The sequence below is a fragment of the Bacillus rossius genome, chromosome 3 (genome assembly GCF_032445375.1).
Source record: "Bacillus rossius redtenbacheri isolate Brsri chromosome 3, Brsri_v3, whole genome shotgun sequence".
NCBI classification, from domain to species: domain Eukaryota; kingdom Metazoa; phylum Arthropoda; class Insecta; order Phasmatodea; family Bacillidae; genus Bacillus; species Bacillus rossius.
The window spans coordinates 18132558-18159230 of record NC_086332.1 but is presented as its reverse complement, the minus strand read 5'-3'; the positions used below and the strand labels follow the sequence as shown (position 1 = coordinate 18159230).

Below are 26673 nucleotides of genomic sequence, written 5' to 3'. Positions count from 1 at the left end.
ATGTCTAAAGATTATTATGAAAACAGGCGTTTTAGCCATTTTCACTCTTACAAAAATACAATTAAAGAAACCCGGACCCAGAACTTTTCATCCGCCTTCAGCATCTTCTTAAATGCTTTTCGTAGAGACACCACTCGGATATCTTAGGCAGTTTTCAAATCGCGTTTTTTTTCTGAAGCTCTACAAAACTGTTTCCTCCTGGGTAGGCGGGGCCATTAATCCCGTACACTGTAAAACGTTTTTGTAAATGGAACCGAAATTATTAGGTAAAATTACAGATAATTGTACATTTGTACCTTTACATGAAAGCAATAAATTTTATCGCTAGCAAAAAAAAAAAAAAACACAGTAATACTGGGTTCTGATTTTTGCTCGGGCATTTATGTTTTGTATTTTGCCATTAACTACATTAGTTAAAGTTATTTATAAACTCTTCCCCATATAATTTTTCAGTATTAACAGCGCACAATAATAAGCATAATAAAACGCTGATCCGTAGGGGGGAGGAAGATGCTGTCATAACTTATAAATACAAAACTTATAAACACACCATTTAGAAACACAAAAGATAGAATTTTATGTTATGTCTGTACTAAGTTGCGTGTTTCTAAGTTATGTGATTCGGCGTTGTCTGATCAGCGTGGTTCTACGTTTGTCTCTAATGCCTCGTTGTTCAGACACTAAATTCAATGAACACAAAACGAATAAAACGTCATATCTAACCCTCCAGGTAAACTTTCTCGCGAATTCGTGACGTTACCTGTCGATGAGTACGATGCCGTTTGTAACTGATGGCGAGGAGAGAAGTGCCGAGCGAGTGCGCGCCGAGTGCAATGTGGGTTTGTAGTACTTTATGGTGACTGGCGAATAAGTACCAACTGCCAATCAAATCATTACAAATATTCTTAAAATAGTCTTGGATTAGTGTTCAAATTATGATAAACGAGAATAAAGTACGTTATAAAAGTAATGCACTTGTAATATAAATTCAAAATAGCATTTATATCGATGATGTAGTTCGTCACTACGCGAACTAAAATAAAACAACATATGTTACGTAAATAATAAATTTACTTAATTAATTTCTGCTTGCCATTTGGGACTTCTCAGAGAATTTCTGTTTCCCCGCTAACTATCAATGTTTGACATGAGATTATTTTTTAAATAAAAACATAATTTTTCTAACGGTGCAGCATAAAGTTATCGCTTTTTCTCGGGTAGTGTACCAGTTGCGTCACACTCAGTCACGTGACAATTTCACCTTTACAGTTTTTTGGGGCACATTTCAGTCGGCTTGAAGACACTAAACAGAAAATATGTTTCGTACTTTTACAAAAAAATTCTTTGAAAACCAATTGCCAAGAAATAGTTGGTAATACTACAAAAAAAATTGTAAATTTATACAAATAATTGATATGGTTTTTGCATGTATGAAATATATTTTTCGAAATAATACTAGATATTTCTTGTCAATCTTACAAAAACTGGCGCATAATCATGCCAGTACTAAGTTGTGTGTTAATAAGTTGTGATAGTTTTAAGTTATGATTTGTTAAGTTACGACGGTTCTAAGTTGTATGTTTCGACGTTGCGTGTTTCTAAGTTACGTGTTTATAAGTTATGATCGTTCTAACTTACGGAAGTTCCAAGTTATGTGAATTTTAGTTCGAGAATTCTTATTTATAACTGGTCTAAGATGAGTGTTTCTAATTTATGTGTGGATCCCGCAGCTGGGAAATTCAAATTTTGCGAATTCACTTACCTTTATACTAAATTCCACCTTCATCTCCATTATCGAAATATGTAATTAGTTGTCAGGCCTCTGGATTTATGGCACATGTTGAGTGTATTTCAGTCTTTTATTTGTAACTGGCTTGCCATTGCTAGGAAACCTTTGGACTACTTGTGGGCGAAGTAAGCAAACATGAATACGTTACTGGAATTTTACATATTGCCTGCTCAGTTCGCGAAGTTTTCTTGCCTCTAGGAAGGAACTTGTTCAGTGCAACCAGTCACTGCACTCAGTTACAAGAAAAGGACTTCCACGTCGGGGCGTTGAACTGCTTACTCATAAATGTTCATAGTGGAAAATTTGCGGGTGCGGTGACTTGTAGGTTAAACATCACTATCTTATGCACACTCAAACCGTCCTGGTCTGTTTATTCGCTGCTGCCTCACAATTGAGTTGTTACATTGTCTTTTGGTGTCCCGTGTGCGATTAGTTCCTTGCTTTGCTGCGGGATTGTGATTGCTCGTCTGTGTTTCAATCAATCCGTGATGTGAAAGTAACCGAGATTGGTTCAGATTATCATCACGATGCACAGTTTCCAGCCACCTCTAGGGTATGTTTGGAACATGGAGGTAAAATGTCAGGGAGTGAGTATGTGCAATTATTGCTATGGTGATAATTAAAGTCAAAATGAGAACGACTCTTCAGCCCATTTCCAATATGAATAACAATTTTTTTTGTTGGTTACGATGAAGTTTCTCCATGCTCATGTGTTGTTAAATTTTTGACGTTACAACGTCTAATAAATCGATGAACGCCGGCTGCACGCACGAAATGTGTCCCGTAACGCACATTGTCCCGTTACGCTCATTGTACGCTTGCGCCGCATCTATCTCTCTTCCACTCGATTGGAACGACCAACGATTTGATTTTTTTTTCGAGGCACATTAAACTTGAAACACTCCCATTCGTTTCCTACTTTTTCTATCATCGTCCTATCCTTAACAGAATAACACAGATTGGAAGAAGTTAAATAGCAAACATGTATAAAAGTTATAGTTAAAATAATCTCTTCGTTAAAGTAATAAACATATTTGAATTAATGAGTGCAAATAAAAGTAAATTTATCAATTAAATTGTAGATCTCATTTCACTCCTTCTTTGTATCCATACAAAATAGTGATAATTCATTAAAAATGATTCAATTTTATTCATAAAAGTATGCAATCAATTTATCAATGTTTTGTTATGACGTTGTCACGTTAAACTATCGTCCGCAAACCGACTTTACAGGCAACCAATTTTTTTAAACAATACTGAGTTAATAATGTAATGTATATAGGCTTACGGTTTTTCTTAGATAGTTATTTCTGAAGCTATTGAATAAACTTCTAGCATCAGTCTTTATAGCTACAGCTAAGGTTGGTTTTCCTAACCTATTGCTTACCAGAGTGACTTCATCATCATAAGAGGCGCCCACGCCATAGACAAATACCTCAAAGGTTTTTAACATAAACCTTTTCATAATATTATCCATCTATCGCTATGTTGGTGATGAATTGCGGGTATAATTCGACAGCATGTTAGGCTTCAATATACTTTTTACACGTCTGCAGCTTCTCTTCCATAGTATGTTTCGTTCTCGACTGAGCCGGCACGGCGAGACGACACTATCGATTCATTGAAAGTCCGAGACACTCCTGACAACAGCTATGTTAGGTCAAGAATATTTCACCCAACCACGAGACTGAGAAGACGTTGCGTTGTTTTTCGAAACGTTTAACTTATTACCGGAAGGTCACAAAGTTTTGACATAATAATATGCTAACATTCTGACTGGAGTTATGTAACGGATACTTAAAAACGATCTGTACAGCTGAGTGTGATTCTATTTGCTGACGATGGTATTTATCGCAAGTTTTTGATAGTTTAGAATAAGATTTCAACTGACAAAATCACTCAATTACGAGCAAAAATTATTACAAGTCCTTCACCGTGTAAGGGTAACACGAAAGACCCAAGCACATAAATGACATAATATTAGGATACGGTTACGTTGTGAACTCTTTCTGCACCCCTAAGCAAAAATGCGTAGTAACCTGCTAATGCGTTTGAATGTGTTACTCTGTTGGTGCCGTATCTTTAATCGCCACACGTGAGAAAGATCTTAATTGTCTAATTTGTGAAAACCAATATCAATGATAAAAATTGGGACGATATTGTAGACAATGAACGCCTACGCGTATCGATTAGTTCTGTAGCCGGTAATGTATCATGATATGCTGTGAGTTCGATTCTTTCACGTTGAGCAGTTTCACCTATTTTATTTCCAATTCGCCAGTAAGGGTATGCAAAGTGCTTAATTCTTAGTTTTAAAAAATTCCTGATTCAAACTTTCGTAGAAGCAGGCGAGAGTTCCATTGTATCTACGCGACACCCTCCCCCCCCCCCCCTCCTCATTCATCACCAATTCCGAAGGTAGAATAAACACACGTAACGTTTTTATCAGGTTCCACGTTATCCGCTGCCTCATCTCCGAGAACAAAAGAATGTAAATCAAGCGTCGCCCCGCCGTACTGCAGCCAGAGGCCGACGAACCCAGGCGTCGCTCTGTTTGCCGGCGAATGAACTCCTTGGAGCCAGGCAGCGTTGGATGGGGTCGAGTTGCGCGCGAATCTCGGGCCCGTCTGCGTGCCGGGAAGCCTTCTTTTCACAGACGAGAGAGCCAAACGCCCGATCGTGCATCTTCGGGGTTTTTGTTTTTTTGTTCATTGTAACTCATGATAACTAATGGTCAATTAGGTTAGGTTAGCTACATTATAAATACTTTAAACACATTGTGGACGGTTGATTTGGTTAGGATAGCTACGTTAAAGATACTGTGAAATCATGTAAACGGTTTCCTAGCCCTGGATAGCTACATATTGAAAAGTTATTTGCTAAGCAACCATAAAATCATTTTTCAGTATTTTTAAAGTAGCTATACTTACCTAATATAACCAACCATCTACAATGTTTTAAAGTATTTATAATGTAGCTAACCTATCCTAATCGACCGCAAAATTTAATGCCACACTGGTTTATACAATGAGATAGAACAAAAAAAAGCGAGCATGAACTTCGGGGAACTTCCGGGTGTGGCTCTCTCGTCTGTGAAATGTAGGCTTCCCTTTGCATGCTCGTGTCTCATGTATTTGTCTCTCTCTCTGGCGACCAACTTGTGACTGATGTGGCTTATTATTTAATGTCGCTCTAATTCACAAATTACCACTAATTTTTCAAAAATAGTTGCAAAATTTAGAGGTAAAAAATGTAATAAGTAGTCGGCAACCAGGGCCGTCGAATGAGAAGGCGGAGGGGGGGAAAGTGTAGGGGACAAAATCCCTGGGGGCATGGTCGAGTTTCAAAATTTTTAAAATTCATGTGTTTAACTTGTAAGTAGGACAAAAATTACAAGTATATTGGTAATGTAATTGATTGTTGACCTTACAAGCTATGCGATACGCGCAGATAACGTTTACAACTATTGGCCCAGTAATGTATTCAGTCATTAGATTTTAGATGTGAAACATCTTATTCTCGGTGTGCGGCATTTAGTAAAGAGTGATTTCGTTACTGGAACGGATGTCGCATGGAACGAAAATGCCTTACCACGGTGCTGCCATCTGTGGCGGATGACGCGAACCAAAGTTCACAAAGCCAAAGAGAAACTTTATAATATTAGCTGTTTTGTGAATTATAAAACTATGGAAAGTATTTGAAAACAATTTCTCGTTGAAATCAGGTCCAAAGCCGGGGTTTAATATTTTTTTCAAGTCTTTTTTCGTTTTTATCTGAGCAGTTTCATTACATAGTTAAAAATTTCGGTCTGCAAATGGAGTGATTCAATAGTTGATGTAGCTGTTTCCGGCAGCGCATTCTAGCGGCGGGGTAGAAACTACGTGTAATTCGCGTCCCGAAATGTAGTGGAAAACACAATTTGCATATTTTAAAACAATTCTACGATCAATTTCATGTCGAAGTTTCTTATTATATGTGTTATTTGCTACATGAAAGCACACTAATTTGCTCGTTACTGAGGTTAGATATTACATAATCTCTGGTGAGTGCTGAAAGACTCTCTCACTTTTTTGAAGTTACACTTCTTTAGGCGCGTTATGAAGAAATGATGAGAGTGAAATTTTAAGATGCGCGCGGACCATGTAACGACATTTTCACAGGAAGATGGCGGACCCACGTGTATGAACATAAACCCACATTAGGGGACATACCAAACGTATTGGTGTGCCAAATGAAACTTTATGATAGTGAAATTACCATGGAATTTATTTTGGTAAACTAAAATAGTCATAGTAAAGAGTAAATTCCAAGGTTTAAAAAAACACATTATTTTGGTACTACATCAAATATAATACACGTTTTCGTCGTAACTTTCTGTCAGAGCAGGGGTTATACTGCGCGGTCAATATGCTGAAGGGACGTGGTTCAAAACTCGGCGGTAGGTATTTTTTTTTTACTTTTTTTGAAGTTATACTTCTTTAGGCACGTTATGAAAAAATGAGAGTGAAATTTTAAGATACGCGCGCATCACTGTAACACAAAATTAACAGGTTTAATCTGCCCGCTAAACCGCTCATTAAGTCTCGAAAAAAAGCTACCAACAAAATAGAAATAGAAATAGCTATTAGTCGCGCATGTTGGCACGCTCGTCGCCTTTGATCACTGTTTTCATATTTATAATATTTATGCACATTTTTCTAGTTTCTACATTCACAACACGTGTTTTAGTTTCAGGCAAGTGCGAATTATATATGTGCTAATAAATTATATTTAGTAGTGATTTAAATTGAATATTTTGATTAATATTATTTACTATAAGTAAATATTAGTAAAAAAATTGTGCTTATATACTTTTTCAAGTACTCCAATATAATTGAGGTTAACTATCCGTATGTATTATTTATTGATATAAATTAAAATATTATTATTTAATATAATTAATACTAAATATTATTTAATTATAATGTTAAATATTTATTATTGGTTATTTAAAATTTACAAAATAAAGAAATAAATTTAATAAATCATTTAATAAAAAATTTGTGATAAAAATTAAAATCGAACATCAAATTAAAATATTACTTTTTAATATTTATTATTAAATTGAATAAATAATAAATATTTATAAAAATAAATGAAAACATTTAATGAATACTTTTTAATAAAAATGAAAAGTGAATATTAAATTAAGAAAATAATAAATATATTAAAAAATAAATAAACTTAAATTAAATTTTTGAATTTATTATTAAATTTATTTATTTTCTTATAATATATTAAATAATCAATAATAAATATTTAAAATTAAGAATCTTATAATATTTAGTACAAATTATGTCATATATATTTATTATTCTATAAATTTTATTCATTTAATTTTTCAAATTTAAACTGAACTTTATTGACGGTGTTGACTATCTTTTTCCAGCACTTTTATTATTTTATTGTAATTAATTATTTGCATGCAATTAAAAACAATTTTTAAATGATGCCAAAGAAGTATAACTTCTCACGTGCGTACATAAGTACACGCACTATTTTTTTTTTTAACTGTGGGGTTTGAAATAACAAGGCCGGGGCCTGACAAGATTATTTGCTCCGAGACCGCGTGGTTTCTCTCGATGGCCTTGGTGAAAACTTGATTCAAGTGTAACGAAGTGCTTTATTCAGATCAGAAAACAACCCATCTGAATACTTAAAATAACCAGAAAAGTCACCTGCGTCGAACATTTGGTAGGCCTAATCAGCCACTCAGCGCATCCTGTATGTTTGGCCATGTTTTCGAAGTCACAGATTTGTACCACGGATAGATTGCGTGCCGGTTCAGAGACTCACGCATATGATGCATAATAAGCATCACATTTATTATTTCTCATCGCAAGCAGAAGTACCTAATACATTTCAAGGATATGTATACGAGATTGCTTTATGTATGTATGAGCTTAATGTTTCGTCGACCACATTCATTAGAGACGGTAGCTGTAGCCACGGCCTGTAGAACAATTCCAGAATATTCCTGGAGTCTTTTCGGGTAACCGTGGAAAACCCATCCCAGCATGGCCTGGATTCGAACCAAGGTCCTCTGGAGCGCGAGTACAGTGTGTTACCACTGGGCCGTCTCGTTCTTTTTTTCTTTATTACAATATAGTGTTGAGATCAGGAACCACTTGAAAATATAACTCCTGGTTAATGAACCGAGCCATAGTCAATGGGTTCCCGGCAGTTGAGTTCCGACATTTTCTTTAATGCTTGGAATTATCCCGTCACTGTTAGAAATTAAATTGAATTTACGGACTTTGTTTAATGAATAATTAACCAAACATAAAAACGAAGAGTTATTTGCAATCTCAGATAATGTATCTTCGTTGAAAATACGCCAAGTTTCATCTTCCGAATTATGTGTTCCATTGTAAACAACGCAAACACATATGCGGAAAAAAAAAGAATGATTTTTACTGTAAATTCAAAAATTATGTAATGCTTTATTAATGTTATAAGATTATAATTTGTTGATTCATGTTTAAAAGTAAGTGAGCTCCACCCTCGTAAGCTTACGAAGATAACCGTAAATTTACGAATATCCCTTGACAAATAATAACAACCATTCTTCGTAAATTTCTAGGTTAAAATTTTTAACAGTGTGATTGGACGAAAATTTCAAGTCTATTGTTAATATAATTCACAGGAAAACGCTCAAGTAATGTAGGACGCACAATTCACGTTTACAATTATGGCCAAAGTAACGCTTACAGTCTTTAGATTTTTTTAAAATTGAGTTTTGAAATGTTTGTACATTATAAAAAAAGGGAGGGAGCTGATAAAATTGTCTGCCCTTGTAACCTTGGCTTCTCTAGATGGTCATGGTACCATTGAAGATATACAATATACATTATATATATTCAATGATGGTACTCAGGTGAACATCCAAACGATAATACTTAATTCGCTGAAAATTTTACTTCATCAGTGACAACATATTAGATTGCGTCAGCACCCGCAAGCTGACTATCGTTGTGTAACAAACAATAATTTTTATTTTTGTTTCATTTTTCTCCACATATGTCATACCGGAGCAAATAAACGTCATGTGAGAATCAATACACGCAGATAAGGACAATACAAAGTTCCTTTGGCGTGTTTGTAAACCTCTGGCTGCATTTCGTTTAAAAGTCAAGACTGCGGCGCAGGACCGCGGCCATGGGATGGACCGTGGAATAGGTGCGGGTCTTGTTTGGGTCCACGGACACACGGCTGCGTCCGAGCTCCTAGTCAGGAAGAGACAGGGTGGGGCCATGGTCCCTCTCTAAATACAGACTCATTAACCAGCCTAAATTTACTCAAGTCTGGCTCGATTTTTGGCCACTGAATATGCGAACTGGGATTGGCCGTTAAACACGTATTAGGACATGAAATCTTAACCAGTGAAACATGGTGTAAGGATCTAACGTTGATGCAGAAAAAATGTTATATAATAATTTAAAATATCGAAGAGAAACTGAAGAATCCAAAAAAAAATGATTTTTCAAGGATAATTTTTAAGCTCTTCTTGTGGAAGGTATTCCATAACCCCACGAAACAGAACCATTCAAAAAATAGATATTCTGATAACTCCACAAGTCCTGGCTACGCCCATGGCTGCGACTGAGATTTGGCATGGACTGTATTCTGCGACGGGACCGAGATGGTTGGAGGGGGAATGAGGGAGGAGGGGGTGGTTGGTGGTTCGATGGCCCCGTGCCACACGACCGGGTTTGTCAACCACGTTTTTTTTTAGTTCTGTTCCGTCTCCGTTACGGACATCACCCCCCTTCCCCTCCCCTCCTCTTCAACATAAACTCTATTGCCGGCAAATCCGCTGACGGGATTGGCGAACGTGGATTCCACAGTGTAACTGGAACGAGGCTGGTCGCGGCAGTACGAGGCTGGTGGGGAGCGGGTTTGAATCCCAGTCCGAGCTCAGGTACCCCGTGGTCTCCTGAGATCACCCCCAGGAACATACCATCGGCAACGAGCATCGGTTTGTCCTCAGTGTAGACTATAGCCGATTATCTACCCGCCCCCCCCCCCCTTGTTCGGTGTTATTAAGTGTTACCGTCTTTGATGACCTCGCCGGAGACCAGACGCCAAGACCAAATCCACATAAATAAAAATGTAAATGTTCGTTCATTCAAAATCTCATATCTCCTACAGTTCTTCACCGATTGCTTTGAAATTTCGACAGAACGTTGCATTCAAATACGCTCGTATTTTATATACCTAGGTCACACCTGTGACAGGTAAACAGATCGATCAAAATTCATATGGGTAAAAACATAGATTTTTAATATTTTCATTGGTTAAGTGAGACGTATGTAGAGATATATAGATATAGGTATGTAGAAAAGAGAGATATAGATGTGTAGAGGGATATATCGAGAGATAAAGAGAAGTAGAAAGAGTCAGATATATATGTAGATAGAGAGATATAGAGATATGCATAGAGCAACAGAGAATTAGATATAGAGAGATATTTATATGTAGATATAAATATAGAGATATATTGATATATACATAGTGATTTAGATCATTAGAGAGAGAGAGTAGAGAGATTCTTTGTATATATGTGCCTACGTTAAACAAGTTATAAAAAAAATGTTTGAGGCATTGCAACGTATGCCGGGCATTAGTTAGTAAATAAATAAAATCAAAAATGTGTAACATGTACGTAAAAAAGTAAGGTTATGTGAGGTTTTAAGGTTTTACTTACTGTACTATATTAACTTGAAAATTTTTCTTTACATATAAATTTTTGACATATATATACAGAAACTATGTTAAAATTTATATTGGAGTTAAATGAATTGTTTTCTTAACTCTTACATCAAGTCATGCGCTCCCATTGCACAAATCTTTTAAAGATAACATAGATGTACACACACACAAGCTTGCTTTTGTGAGTAATAAATTTCCTATTTTAATTTAGTGGATTATTGTCAAAGTGTTGTAAAACAACTGTGGTAGTCAACTGCTATGAACAAAATATCGGGCATTGTATAAGTTGTCGTCAGTGCTATGATGGCAATTGTTCCAGTTTAATTTGGAATGAAAACCGGTGAATAATTGGGCTGGAATTGGGTTTCACTTTAAAGAACAGAATTATTGTACTCTGCTGAAGGAGACAGCTGGTAAAAACCTTGAATGTGTTATATATCTGTAGAGTTCATAAACGTTTCTACAATTATATATATATTATTCGTTACTAGTTTCAAATCTTTGAACGAAGAAAATAAATGAGTAGGTAAGAAGCACTCTCTCAAAGGTAGCTTGGCTTGGTATATATTACTGCCACGAGAGCGAGCCAGTGTACACCATAGTAGCAATTGCGGTAACATCTCTTCAGTGTATCGCCTTGTCAGAGTGGCTCTGTAACATGAGTCGACGCTCACGTGTCGGAAGTCAGTTATTCCTTCGAGTCGTTTGAAGGCTGGAATAATTTGAACATGAAACGGCAACTATTTTATGGAATATCGGAAAGCTTATATTTACAACGGCACTCGGGCAGGAAGTCACACTGTACATCGGGAAAATTAGCTGATTGATTTCGAGGCAGATTAAATTTAAACCACAAATATTTATAGGCATAGCGGATCCAAAAAAAAATTAAAAATCAATCATCAAAAAAATATCGCTGCCTTTATTTCACATTCTCAATGGATGAACCTTTTCGCGGTATGGTGTATGGTTTGAAGTTGAAAGTTTCATTGTAATGACGGATTGTAGCATAAACATTACCTTTTGGGTGAACCACCTTAAAGTCAAGACAATAGAATGGTTTTCTAAAACTAGCTGCTTCATTGCATTTGAGCCTTATAAAAATGTTCGAAAGCCTATATTACTAAACTTTGAATTATCAGTTTTAATCTATTTCACGCAGTTCAAAAGGTTAGACAATTTTTTTTAAAATCAGGATTGACGTCTTTAATGGGCTTTTTATTCAAGTGTGGCTCCATTCACACTCCGGCACGTGCTCTTATCAACGATTTCGCCTGCAGTGACCTCCGCTATCGCCACCCGAAACATTGACCTTTCTTACTGAGACGTTCTGTACACTTCGCTCCAACAACTCTCCGTCATGTGTACAACTTGGACTCGTACCAGACGACAGACGACCTTGAGCTTATGTTTATCAGGTACACTGGATGTTTATTTCGACCTATTTCTGTCTAGTATCTCCGAGACGATCGGTGAACACCAGGGATGTATACAGAAATTTTTTTTCGGGACGGATGGGGGAGAGGGAATAAAAAAATAGAAAGAAATTATATTTGAACACGTGTATTCAGAAAAACTTATATTACTATTGACACCAACACATTGGCATATGAACCTAGAGGAGAAGCCGTATGAAACTTGGCTTCTCACACTATGGAAATTGCAGGTGTTGTAACAGCTCACTTTGCATCACCCAAAATAACATACTCTGCCTTCACAGAAAATTTTCCCAACTTCGAGGGGGGGATATCCACTATCCCCCCCCCCCCCAAAAAAAAACACTCCGTCCTTATTTGACCTGAAGCAACTGTCATAAAATTAATTCCAAAACATTTATATTTATATCTAACACGTCACCAGTATCTAATTAAGTAAAAAAAAATCAGTAAGCCATTTCTAGGGTAAACACACATTTTTGACACATATTTTTATGAAACATAAAAATGTTGTTTTGTCTGTGCGTATGTTATTCTTCGAATAAAATACCCACAGTTCAATTCGTTTGGCATGTGGTTTCTTTAGGATCAAACATTTTTGAAGAATGATACTATTTATTTTTTAGTGACTGTGAGTGCGCGTGTGTGTGTTTGTTGCAAGAAAGATTACAGATTTGGTTTTCAAACGACGTAGGCAAACCCCTCATTTCAGCTCAAAACATTTTCGTGGTAGAGTTGTACTGCTTTGAGTTGCTAAAGCTCAAAGATTTACTCGAATGAGTGTAGCTAGTACCAGTTCCGATACAACTTGGGCATGGTCTTTTTTATTTGCCGACTTTCAGCATGTTTACTCTTAAGGGCGGGATGTGCACATGATTAAGGGGTGAAAATAATAACAACAAATATATAATGGTTAGATTTCCGTTTTATGCGATGTTGCATCGTTTCAGTTTAACCCCCTTTCTCCCTCCCATACCTTTCATATTTCCCAAATCCAACTTTAAAAAAAAAATCTTAAACTGGTAAGCTGTTAAAATAACATCACGGAGAAATGTCTGTGTGAAGACTTCGCTACTGCACTTGCTTGACAGTTTCGCACATTTCAAAACACACGAAACCAAAGGTACATATAGGTAATATTAATATTTAATTTAATATATTTTTATTAATAACTAGCTGCCCGAACCGGCTTCGCACGGCTATACTAGTGGAAAAAAATTAAGCCACATCTCCCATTTACAGTAATGGTAAATAAAAAAAATTCAGTGAAAATTTATTACATTGCTGTATAATGTATCGGAGAGAAAATGAATAGCACCGTTGGTTTCCCGACTCGTGCACGCAACGTACAACTGATGTACCCGTACTTCGCTACGGCAGTCTACAAGCAGATCACTCTTGCGCTGCTCATTATACATGCCCCTCCTTGTGGGTACGCCACTGCCGCGCGATGCCCGTTGCCATGGAGACGCAGAAGGCATGAACAATGCAAAATCCTGTTCTCATGCAGACAAAGTACCCACTGTTGCCTGGTTTTAACCACCCATGGGATCTAATTTTCGGAAAATGTCATCCTGCGTAACATAAGGTACATTACTGTGAAGTTTCAAGTCTGTAAAATATATATACACTTGAAAAAAAGGGCAATTTTTGATATTTAAAGTACCCGCCAAAATTTCAACGGTGATGAGGACTGCACTAACAATGAAATAGTCGTTGCCATAAAGACGAATGAAGCATAAACAAAGCAACAGCCTTTGCCATGGTGATTTCCTACCAAAAACTGGAAATTTTGATATAATACGCCCGCGAAACTCCCCTTGGGATCGGATTTCCGCAGAATTCGTTCTTAGTGAGCGTCTACATCACAAAATGAGTAACTATGCTAAATTTCAAGTCAATCGGGTGTATAGTTTTAGAGATCTCGTGATGAGTGAGTCAGTGAGTGGTATTTTATCCCCTTTGGGGTAGAATTAATCAAAATCCTTTCTTAGCGGATGCCTACGTCATAACATCTACCTGCATGCCAAATTTCATCCCGATCCGTCCAGTGGTTTGGGCTGTGCGTTGATAGATCACTATGTCAGTCAGTCACCTTTGAGTAATATATATTTAGATTAACGTCAGTCACATTATAATGTTTATAGAGTCAGAATTTTATTTTGTTAATTCTGAATGCTTTTAGAGGAACCTGAGTAGTTACCAACCATCCCGGTCATTGTGTCCAGGTCGTGGACGTGTTGATCAGGAAATATATATATATATATTTTGGCGGGAAGTCATTGACACAAGAGAACCACAGTCCAACATCTCGGGTTTAGAATATATAAGTAACACTAAGCAGACAGTTTCGTGAGTACCAGAAACTTCAGCAACGACGCAACACAAACACAGTTCAGACAAAAGAAAAGCTTGATTATAACCATATGCCTTAAGAAATTTCTTGCGATTTTCGCGATTCTAAAACAAATCTCTAATTAGATAACATATAACAAGTTCACTATAATGACATAATAATCTTCTACAAGTCTTCATTATAATTTTTATATTGGATATGCTTAAGATTTAAATCAAATTTAGCGTTACAGCTTAAAATGACATAAAAACTCGTTACTTACTGAAGAATCGAACCACATTTGTACACTTCCTTTTTTTAAAGTTATATTTATCTGCAATTAGTATACTCCTTTTCACAGAAATATTTTTCTTCTTCCAAGGGAGTAAGTTTGTATTTAGCAACTATGAGAGGCTACATTCTTTTAGAGTTTACAATCTTTGCGCAGTAATTATAATGGACGAAAGCGAATTTCGAGAGAGCGAATCAGCCAGTCAAATTTATAATAATTTTTCCTAAGATAACTTGAAATAATCGTTGCTGAGGCTGATATAATAAAAATAATTATTTATCCAAACATTTATGTGAGGCTAGGTTGCATTTGTTAGATGACATTTTATTTTGGTGATGTGTGTGCTTCGTTCGATTTACAAACTTCAATCAGTTTGCCTCACTTTGTTCTGTTAATTATTTACACCGAAATTTTTGCTAAGGCCTTTTGAAGGTCAGAATTCCTAAGGCTTTGCGAAAAGGTTCACGATGAATATAAAAAAAAAATACAAACCGTCAGTAATTTTTTCCCCCAAACGTAATTAAAACTAAGGGTATTTGTTTGGGAGGAGTCTTAGGAAAGACTCTAGGTGCGACCCAGGCGAAGACCATACGCCTGATCATTCTGGGTTTCAGCCATGCAGGAAGGGTATGCGACTTGGGACGCAGAGTGTGCCTCGCGAACTCTGGTTCTTCGTGCGGCTTCAGGCCACCGCCAGGCAGCTTTAGTTCCGTGTCGCCCCGCCCCGCGTTCGGATTCCAAAAGATCCTTCGAACCTTCTTCCTTCCCTCGCCCCCTGCTTCCCCTCTCGCGCCAACACCACCGCCCCCGACCCCCTGGCTGGCCATTCTCCACCACTGTTCCCACCCTGAATCTTCCACCTGAGGGTTTGTTTTGTTCTCGCGGGACAGGTAACAACCCTCCCTGCCTACCTAGAACCTTTCAGAAAACCTACAGCTTGCAAAAAAATAATACGCCGCGTTCCAGGTGTGCCGCGGGAGAGAGGGGGAGCATTCCTGGTGCCCCGAACGGTCTGAAGAGTCTTCACAATTCGGCGTCCGTGTAATCCTGTTTACTACTTGACTTTCAGAGGCCGCGGCAACAGTTCACTGCCCCCAGAACCTTTCCAGAACCGGGACCTTGGCCAACCCTTTCTTGGTACGAGTAAGTCTGGTTTGTTCGAATTCTACGGTGTAAAAGAACAGCGTCCGATGTGTAAACCGCTGACGCCGTTGCGTGTACTAATTGAGGTGAGATTGTGATTACAAACTAAACCAGCATTGGCAGTAAAATCGAACGCAAAATTTCATGAGCATTTATTTTGTGTACTTTGGCCTGCTCGACAGTTAAATACTCATTGCGAACCTGAAATATCAAATTTATCAGTGACTTAAAGAGTCCAAGCCATAGTGCAGTTCGGGTTGTTGCTGCTAACATTTTACCTTTACATGAACAAACGTATTTTAATTGTTTCAGTTTTTTTGGAATGATTAACAATCCGGGGGAAACAACAGGGCACAATGGTTAATCTTAACAAATGATTTATTGCTGTAAACTACAACATGAACAATATGCATATCTGTCGATGTAATGCTGTCGTTATACTGCGCACATCTTCTAGCTCCATCCTCATATACATCACATAACAATAACCAGTGTACCATCAAGTACACACTTATTAAAATACAACAAATATCGCAATTACTCTTCACAGCCCTTTTCCAACATTGTCTACGGGCATAGAGCGTCCCTAATTCAATTCCTAACTAACCGAGCCGTAGCGAGTACGGCCAAGAATGACAAAGTATTATATCTGCTTACCACTCACCCTTCATCTCGCCAATATTATAAAACACTATAGCCAAAATACTGTTTATGTTGTCCACTGTCTACACTTCCTTCAGTTCAATTTTTATAGACCGTATCCTCCGGATTATTCGAGCCTTGTGCCCCCGTAGATTATGTGGGCAGTCACACAATTTACTGCTCGTCTTATAGCTCGTTCCGCATCGGAACAACCTCCTTGGCGGCTGGCGCTTAACGGGAACCACAACTCGACTCGCCTTGAATCCGAGTAGCCACTAGAACAATGGTTTGTAAATACATCTTAAGTGGTGCTTTCACTTATTTTTCCATTCGGAAACTTTGGCCTGCAGTTTTCGTTCTACTAATACGAGTAAACTTGTATAAAGCTTACATCTTTATGTAATCGAACAAACATTAAAATATTCATGCCGACCTTATATCGCTGGTCTTCAGTGCGTGGTTGACAATATAAAGCGTTCCAGCTAAAATGACTATTCTCAATTCTTGCTAAATTTTGATTTTTTTTTCCAGGCAAGAAAACATTAAACTACTGAACTCGTCCAGTGATTTTGTTGGTTGGAACATGTGTACAGGCTAAGTTTAGTTTTAATTATGTGCATTTGTTTAACATAAGTGACTGTATGAAGTTTATTGCTTTGTGGGTAGTAAACCAACTCGGTATTTTTAAAGTGGGAGACGCCGCGATAGAGTTCTCACACTCTACACAAGGTGCGGGTCTTTTGTTCGACCTCAGCACCCCAGCATGACCTTGTGTACAATCTTTCAAGTGGTTAGGAGCCTACTATGATCTTGGAGGTCACGTGGCAAAGCGTTATAAATAGAAACCTGCAAAATTTGGTATAAGCTAAATTAACACACTTGGACATGCACAGCAAACCATTGGCTGCTGTCATGGGCGGAGATCCAGAGGAAAAAAAGGGTTGGCTGGAATTAAAAATCCCCTCACTGTGGGGGCAATTATAACTGAGAAACAGGGATGATAAATGGGAAAATAAAGTCAACAACCATGTTTCAGAGAAAACCTTTTTGTATATAATAAAGTTTACCGCTTATTGCATGCATAAAGGCCTAGACCACGAAGCGAGATGACTTGTATCACTTACTCTCGCGAGAAAAAAGCCTTGGACCGCCCTGTGAAACCTACATTTGCGCCCTTGGTTGCTGGCCATTTTTACCTTCTTTCCGGATTGCATGTTGTTGGGTCATAAGGTCAGTCGTTATAGTCTTATTTACATCTTTATTTTAGAGCGGGTCAAAAGACCCGTAATCCAATGATAATGCAATTAAAATGTATAATGGTATTAATTCTAGTCTGTCCCCGAATGATTTGGCAGGTCGCTTCTCTTGACGTAGAAGGCTATAGACTAAGCCTCAGTTTTTTGTAATAAATTGTTTTATAAATGTTTACCACAGCACTGAAATATTAAACAAAATTTGACTTCGAGTTCCTTCATTGAATCATAGAACAATGCGACCTTTTCGAACGTATCACATAAAAAATGAGCTATCAAAACGGTGTACTGATAATTGTAAAGATATTTTGAAAGATTTAGAACCTTTCAAAAGGGAAAAAATCTCAATGAAAGACATTTTGAATTCTTAATTTTCTTGCAGTTAAGATAATTTCTGATGTAAATAATGTATTATTGTTATTTCATTAATTAATTTAAAATTGACAAATTTAGTTATTATAATTTTTAAGTGTATTTTGCCACGTGTTTATGTTTGTGTTGTCCCATTTTATTGTTGTGTTATTATTGTGTTTTGTGTATGTTATTATTATTTTTTTGTAATATTTGTTAAGTGCCCACCTGTTAAAGGCTCTGACTGTTGGTAGGCACTCAAATAATTATAATAAATAATAAATAAATAATCAGCTGAGTAGAGTGCCCAGCTGGCGAGTAGAACGGCACGTGAACCGCAGGTGTCGGAGACCTTGCGGATTCGGCAGTCCTTCCGTCCCTCGCGGAGTGGCGCAGATTGATTCGCCACGTCCTGGTTCGCTAGCGGGTTGCGGCCTTCTCCCCTCCCCTTCCGCACGGGACTAGACAAGGCTGGGCGCACGAACTCTGATGGCGACACCGGATCGCGCGTCGCGCAGATACACTGTTAACATTTTGCACCTTAAAATTACGAAGAACGCTGGCTACAAACTATCCAGGGATTTTCGAAAAATTTACCGTTATCTTCGTAAATTTACGGGTACTACGTTTATTGACTTTTAACGTGAAACCACGAAAATAATATTGGTATACTAGCAAAACATTTGAAAACTTGTTAAGACTCCTGCAAAAACACTCTTATTTCTTCTACAAGTGTGTTTACCTATAAAAGAAAACAGAACTCATAAGTCGAAATGCGGCTAGTTTACACAAAGATTCATCCATGCAAAATAAAGAAAAAATCTTCGTTTATTTTATTTCAATTATTCTTTGAAAAGTCCGTAAATTTACTGTAATTTTTAAGAGTGTAACAAGTAGCATATGATCTGGTGACAAAATTTGCTGCATGACATAAAATGCAATGCTTTGGTAGTGGAACACCCGGAGATGTTGTTAAGTATAGATTTTAAAATAAATGAAACCAGACTGCTATGAACCAACATGGCCTGTGAAACCGAGCCCCTTCGGGCCCAGGAACGAAGGGGCTGTAAGGGCGATATACCTGCGCGCGCATCGAGTGCCTGAACGCCTTTGCGCACAAAGTACCGAGCCGAGACGCAGCCATCTCGCGGAACTGCGCGCAACACTCGTCGCCCACTACGGCCCAGCAGTTTGTATGCATTTAAACCAGGATGCGCCCACTATGGCGCAGCCCTGTCCGCCGCGGAATTGTTCCGGCGCCGGAACTCCCGGGAGAATTCGGAGCGGAGTATTTCTGCGCGGCGCGGCGGCTTGCTACAGTGTGCGGTGGCAGACGGAGGAAAATTTGGGCTGACACCACCTTCGGGTGCATTCGGTGCCACTCGGTCATGATCGGTATCTTTGTTGAGTCTGTTTATGAGATCTGCGCACGTGGCCGTACTTATCTAGAGTAAAAAGATTAGTTCAGGTAAAGTATGAGAATTTATTACTTTATTTAATATCTTTAATGTGTCTATATTAATGGGATTATCCTTTGTTTGTTTAAAACTAAACCAGTCACGCGATACACCTGTACACTAGGTCAACACTGAAGGAACTGAGGGTTCGGAGTCATAAAACGGCGTCTGTAGTGTGCGACCCCCACGAGCGAAACCTTCGGAAACTTCCGCAGGGCTGCGCGGCGCGCCGTAGTGGGCGATGAGCTTCATTTTATTGCACGTGACGAACTTGGTTTCCATGGGCTATGCCCACGTCCGTGTGAATGCCTTGTTGCAGCCATTTTCAAGGGTGTTGAACTGCAGTTTGTTAATCCCCTTGAAAGCGTCCGCAACAAGGCCCGCGGATACGTCGGGCGAGTCATTCTAACATAGACCGGGATCTGGTTCACTCGACTCAAGAAGTGACGTGAGCGGCGCAGTGGCGGGAGAGTATAGGCATACGCGGCCCTCACACTCGCGTCCGTAATGTCCGCATCGCTACGACAGTCCCAGCGTCATGTGAAGCAACGCGTTATTATTCGTTTTCCCGCCAACGAAGGTATGAAATTGAGTGTCATAAATTGTGAAGCGACTCCAAGCACAGTTCGGTGATGCTACTCTGAGTGAAACCAAAATTTTCGACTGGGCCCAGGAAATTTCGAAACGGTCGCGATAAAGGGGCACATCAAACCTCTAAACGGCGTCCGGCAACTTCTTGAACACCCACCTTGCAGTCCTGACTTGTCCCCATGTGACTACCATGTGTTTGGTCAACTGAAGGAGGCATCGGGAGAGGAAATATTTGAAGACAATACTACCGTCGAACAGTATGGCTACTGGAGAAACCATCTTTTTTTTTCTTCATGTAGGGATCAAAAAGCTTCCTATCCGATGGAGAATATGTATTTCTGTTGAAGGAAACTATCTAGGCGTTTCATTTTTATTTTCGTAAACCATCAATTAATCTGTGTAACAATATTCCGGTTTACATTTGAATGACCCTCGTAGGTAAGCCATTTATTTACTCTGGCCACAAAAACCCACGATCTACACTGAGAGAAAGGTTTGTTTGCCTCAACAAAATATTTGTTTATATATGGCGAAATAAGTATATTTTGTTAATTCAAACAAATATTTTGTGGTAGGAAAGTTTCTGTCGACCCAACAAAATGATTTTGTCAACTCAAATGTATATTTGGTTAGGTGTAACAAATTATTTTTGTTACTTACCGAGTTTGGTTAAACTAACAAAATATTTTGTGTTCCGCCAAGTAAATATCTGTTTCGCCATATATAAGCAAATATTTATTTGATTCAAAGAAAAATTTTTCTCTGTGTAGATTCTATAAAATGCATTTTATTTTCAAAAATTTTAATTCATATTTCTAGTCTGTTAGAAATGTGCGTAGATACACAAGTTGCTTAGATGCAGTTGTAAGCGGCTGACGTGTCTGTGAAGAGAGAGGGTGCGAGAGAGACAGAGAGAGACAGAGAGGACCGTGTTGCAGGGAGGGCGAGGAGTGGTGGCGGTTCCGCCGCGTCATGAACCGCCTGATGCTGCGCTCGGACGGCGGCGGCGGCGGCGGCGGCGGCGGCGGCTTCGCGGCGCCCTGCCAGCTGGTGGCGCAGGCGCTGGTGGAAGACTGGGGGCGCGCAGGCTGCGCCGAGGTGCGGGGCCTGCAGGCGCAGCTCTACCAGTGGTCGCTCAGCGGTGCGTTCATTGGCGCCGCTGTTTGTTTATCTCGTCCGGACACGCCCATAAGTGCCCACGAGGGTCCTCGATTTCCATCCTTACATGGGCGTACAAATATGTAACTTATACGTGTGTCATACACATATGTACAGGGGCGCAACAACAGGGAGGGCAAGGGTATTTCCCCCCCCCCCTCTCTGAAACCTTGAAGTGGGGGCAAACGGGGGCAAATAAATTGCTGTGTAATCAATTTTTAGATAATAAAACTGCTTAAATAGCACCATTTTCCACCTTGAAATACAAGTTTTCCCGGGAGAGGACCCCCGGACCACCCCGCTTCAATTGGGGGGGGGGGGGGATCGATGATTCTTTATAATAAGGTTAATTTACCCCCCCCCCCCTTTTGGAAATTTAGTTGTTGCGCCCTTGCATATGTATACATCCACCACCGATGATATTATGTATATGTGTGCCTTTTGTCCTCACACCAATTAGCTACACCAATTAGGTATACGGCATTTTGTTTGTTGGAGTAATTTCTTGAATGCGACAGAAGTAAAGGATATGGAAATGTGTAGCAGATGGGCGCTGCCATCTATGGCGGGTGTAGCGAACCAAAGTTCACAAAGCCAAAGGGAAACTTTGTAGTACATATTAACAGTTGAATGAATTTTTTACAAGATGGGCTGTATTTTAAATAAAAATTTATTGTGTAGAAAATCAGGTCCGAAACCAGATATGATTCGTTAGTCGACGTAGCTGCTCCGGCAGCGAATTCTAGCGGCGGGTGCGGGAACTACGGATGATTCGCGTCCATAAATCTATTTGAAAACACAATTTGATTATATTTATCACGCTCGGAATTATTGTAAAGAATTACGCGTTAAATTTCGTGTCTTGAGTTTCGTATCATAAGTGTATTTGCAACATGAATACCCAAAATTTTGTTCGTTACCGAGGTTAGATGTTACACATCACTGGCGAGTACTGAAAGTAAAAAATATCGAATGCAGCAAATAATTACCGTAATAATATACAGCAAACATTTATATCAAAGGTTGAGGGAGAACGTTGGCCCTTATCCTGGATCTGTATTTGTAACCGTGTAGCTAGTGTGCAAGCCCTATCCCTATGTGCATTCATTAAAGTTAACGCTTTCGCACTTTCTAACCCTATCTGCTAAACCTTTACCCGCAAGTAACCAAATGCCACGGGTTGGATACACAAGTTACAATGAACTTTTCACTTTTTCTTTTGCAGTTCTTCAACAAAATGCATAATCTCGCAGACGTTAAAGTGATTGTGTGATGCGAAACATGCGCGGGTACAATATCAGTTATCGCGTAATTCGCTTCAGCAGTGCATCATGTCACGATTAATACAGAATCTAACTATATCAGTGCGGTATTCTACAATAATCGCATGACACTCTCCGCGCTTGAAAATAATACAATGGTTTAAGTATGAGGGTGATTGTTATTTTAAAATGTTCTTATCATATTATTAATTCATAACGCTTGTTTGATATTACTGAAGATTTTTCTCCCGTGTCGTTTTTTTGAGGCCTAAACACCAAGATACAATCGCAGATATTTTTTTACAGTAGTATATAGTATAAAACCGAAATGTTGCACTGTTTTCATTTTGTGTGATTCCAAGTATTGTAATTTTTAAGATAAAAAAATTAATTAGGGCAATTATTGGAATTTTGTTAAGCCCATTAGTTATCCTACTATCTCTATCGGGTTTGACCCTGTGAACCAGCCTTCTTCCATATCAAGGTTATCAGTGTATCAACTTTAAATTCGTTTCATTATGATAGCAGTGTTTTATATAAATGAGTTGTAAAAATTCTTAATCTAAGATAGCTGTCACACTGCAGTCCGTAGCTTGTTGCATGAGATAAACCTTTAATTTTGTTCCAATGATTTCTGTGAACACGAACGTGTGGATGTCTCAATTATAATTTTTTTTAAAGTCCAGTTGTGCCAGAATAGAAGTAAGGCTTTCAATTATGCTTAAACTCGACAGAAGACATTTGTTTCGCTGACGAACTGTGCTACATGGCGAAGCGCCTGCGCGTATAGGCAACACGCTAGCCTCTTCTCGCCGAGGGGTTGCTTAACTGTCGGCGGCAGTTTATTGTGTTCGTGGGTTGCCACTCCTCGAGCATTCAACAGCCTCGAGACTTAACCCTTAGTCTGGCCTTTGCCTGCGATCGCTGATTACACCCCCTTTTTATTCTTTTTGCGAAATCTTGTTTTTTTGATATTGCATCGGCCTTTAGACTTCGCAATTATTCACGATACCATCGCGATTCACGTCGAATTCCCGGTTCTACGAACTGAGGAATTTGAAGCGAGAAAGAAAAACACACACACAGTGGTGAGTAGCTACCATGCGCGTTGGAAACGAAACTTTGTTATAACCTTTTACGCATTCTGTCCCAAGGGACGTTTAGGGGGCGTTAAAAATCAAAATTTCACGTTTTTCAAAAGTGATGTTTTCTTCGTCTCCATGGTAACTGTCATTAAACATAAAAAATCACACAAATTATCATCTAAGGAATGATGATTACGTATGCAGTTGCTCAGTGAATAGTTGTCGCGTGTAATTAGAATTATTTTTAAATCATTCAGTTTTGGTTTGATTAAAACACATGGCAAAGGGAGAAGGAAACTATTTTTTTGACGTGACGTCTAATAAATCGATGAACGCCGGCTGCACGCACGAAAAAGTGTCCCGTTACGCACATTGTTCCGTTACGCTGTGTCCCGTTACCCACATTGCTCCGTTACGCTGTGTCCCGTTACGCTCATTGTACGCTTGCGCCGCATCTATCTCTCTTCCACTCGACTGTTTATAAAGTGAAGTGAAAAGTTAATGTAGTTTTCATTGCTTATTACAACAACAATTTCGGCAATAAAGGTTAATTATTCTTGCATTTTAAAAATCTGATTACTAGTATAATTTCAAGTATTTATTCTTTTATTATTAAAATAAAAACTATTCAATTTTATTCATAAAAGTATGCAATCATTTCATCAATGTTTTGTTATGACGTTGTCACGTTAAAACTTTCGTCCGTAAACCGACTTTACAGACAACCAATTAATTTTTTTTTTTTTAATTTTTGCTCACTTTTGCCCACGTGTTCCGTTTTTAGAGTTAAACTGTTTCGGGAGGTTCTGTCGTTGTCGTGGAAAGGGGTGTGGGGGGACGGGGGGAGTGACTCGCGGGCGCGCCGTTGCAGTGATCCTGGCGGTGCTGATGGGCGAGCAGTACAGTCGCAGTCGGCTCGCCATGGAGCCCCTCGTCACCAGGTTCGCGGCCGTCGTGCAGCGCATATTCCAGGAGAGCTCCAAGCTGGCGCTGCTGCCGCCCAAGATGGCCGCCGCGCTGCGACTGCCCGTGTGGAGGCGCTTCGTCGCCGTCGTGGACGAGGCGCTGTCCTCGGGTGAGTCCGGCCGTCTCCGGAAATACCAAAATGCGAATAGGTCTTGACTTAATTCACCTGTAACTTTATACACCGACAGTTCCTCTATATTTAACTAGTAGTATAGTAGTAGATGTTAGAGATTTGTAAATTAGTAATAAATCCTAGATACTAAGTAATAGTCATAAAAAATATATATTTCTAAAATAATAATTTAAAAAACTAAAAAATAATAATAAAATAAAAATAATATTTATAGTTATTATTTTAGTTTTATCTTAAGCACTGCACGTCCATCCCTGAGTTGGGGGTTTGCATATTTCGTAAATCACCAGGGGCGCTTGCGTCCATGGTCAAATATTCCAGATACAAATAAAATTCAAAGCGGACCACGAGTCCAAGTGCCCAACCCCCGCATGGTAGACTCTTTTCTACTCTGTCCAACACTTCATCCAGACCATCCTCTGTCTCCTGTAAATTCCTACACGTAATGCATGCCAATTTGCATCCCGCATGAATGCGCCCAGGGTTTTTTCCCTGTGTCTGTGCAGGTTTTACCTGGGCCCAACCTATCTCTAGTTATAGTCTAGATTTAAGAGTGAGGGGAGTTAGTCATGGCGCCAATCGCTGCCATGGCTGGCCAATCCCCTCCTAGCACATGATGCATGCGACCCTCTCCTTGCATGGCTAATCCCAGCATGACTAGGCGTATAGGCTTCGGCCTGAGACGCAACTAGGTCCCTCCCTAACCCGGACCCCTCCAAAATACACTTAGTTTTAGTTAGGTTAGGAAAAAAATTAATCGTGGGGAGACCTAACATGCACACAAAGTTATGACCCTACCCGAACAATTCACATTCGGCCAACCTCGGCTTTATTTTCATTTTAATGTGGCTATACTAACCTAACTAACCGTCTATAGTGTTTAAAGTGTTTTAATGTAGCTAACCTAACCGACCACTCTTAATATTTGAATTCATTTTTTCCCGCGCACAAATAAAACAAATCCCGAAGTTGGCCGAAGGTGAATTATTCGGGCATGATCGGGCAGGGTCCAAACTTTATGTGCATCTTAGGTCTCCCCTTCTTTGTGACGCGCAGTATAGGAGCACGAGGCTTTTGTTTTCATTTCGGAGGATAATAACTTTCCTGCCTTACGCCATTAGGCTTATTGGGAACAGATTACAAATTACTTTATTCGACCAGCACCGTACCTAGTCTAGACGTCAGGTTCGAGGCTCACAACAGTAATTTGCGAACAGTTTATTTATTTATATTTGAATGTGTGAATCATATCATTAGAAAAACGCAAATAATAATATTGTTTGCATGTTTGGTATACACGGAGTTGTTCACTGCTAGACAGTGAACTGACTAATGAAGGTGATACTAGTAAATCTTTAAGATTTCTATGCGCTATTAAAAATTATATTCTAATGACAACTCTTACTCCGACTTGATGTAACGAAAATAAAATATTGTAACCGTTAGTGAATTCTGTGATTTTATTTCACGCTCACTAAAAAATTTTAATGAAAAATTTACAAAATTGTTATTAAGTAAATTTCCTAAGCATCTTCGAGTGGATTTTCATTACACTTAATACTTCGATGAAATTGCACTTCTGCTGCTATGAGTGGCTGGTCGGGAACACGTGAGATTCACTCGTCTGTACATAAGGAGCTAGGACATTTTGTGTTGTTTAAAGATTATTTCTATAATATTCATTAGGTACACAACCTTTGACATCTAATCAGTTACCATAACTCAACTTTATTACAAATTTCACAACTTTTCCAGCTATTCTAGAAAACCCATAATTTAGTCTTTTGGAAAAAAAAGTTATAAATCCCGCTATTCCGGCTAAAGGAATGGTTATTACATTAAATTATTTGGCGGTTATTTCTTAAAAACATTTATCCACACTTCAAGCAAATGACCGTAGACACGGGATTTGTGTCGTATTTCTGCAAGTAATAAGACGATAGTTAGCTGTAAAGTACGGTAGCCATTAAAACCGGCTTAGAAATTTTTTTTTGATGTTGCAAAATACCATTATAGATGTTACTAATGA

General features: G+C 38.7%; 1 protein-coding gene across 1 annotated transcript in view; it reads left to right on the top strand.

Moving 5' to 3' along the window:
- LOC134530298 (cytochrome P450 315a1, mitochondrial) overlaps positions 1 to 26673 on the top strand; it is a 79524-nt gene that overhangs the window by 33951 nt on the left and 18900 nt on the right. The window contains exons 2-3 of the mRNA XM_063365018.1: positions 20979 to 21181; positions 24417 to 24620. Coding sequence (XP_063221088.1) covers positions 20979 to 21181; positions 24417 to 24620 — 407 coding nt within the window. The remainder of the gene's footprint in view (positions 1 to 20978; positions 21182 to 24416; positions 24621 to 26673) is intronic.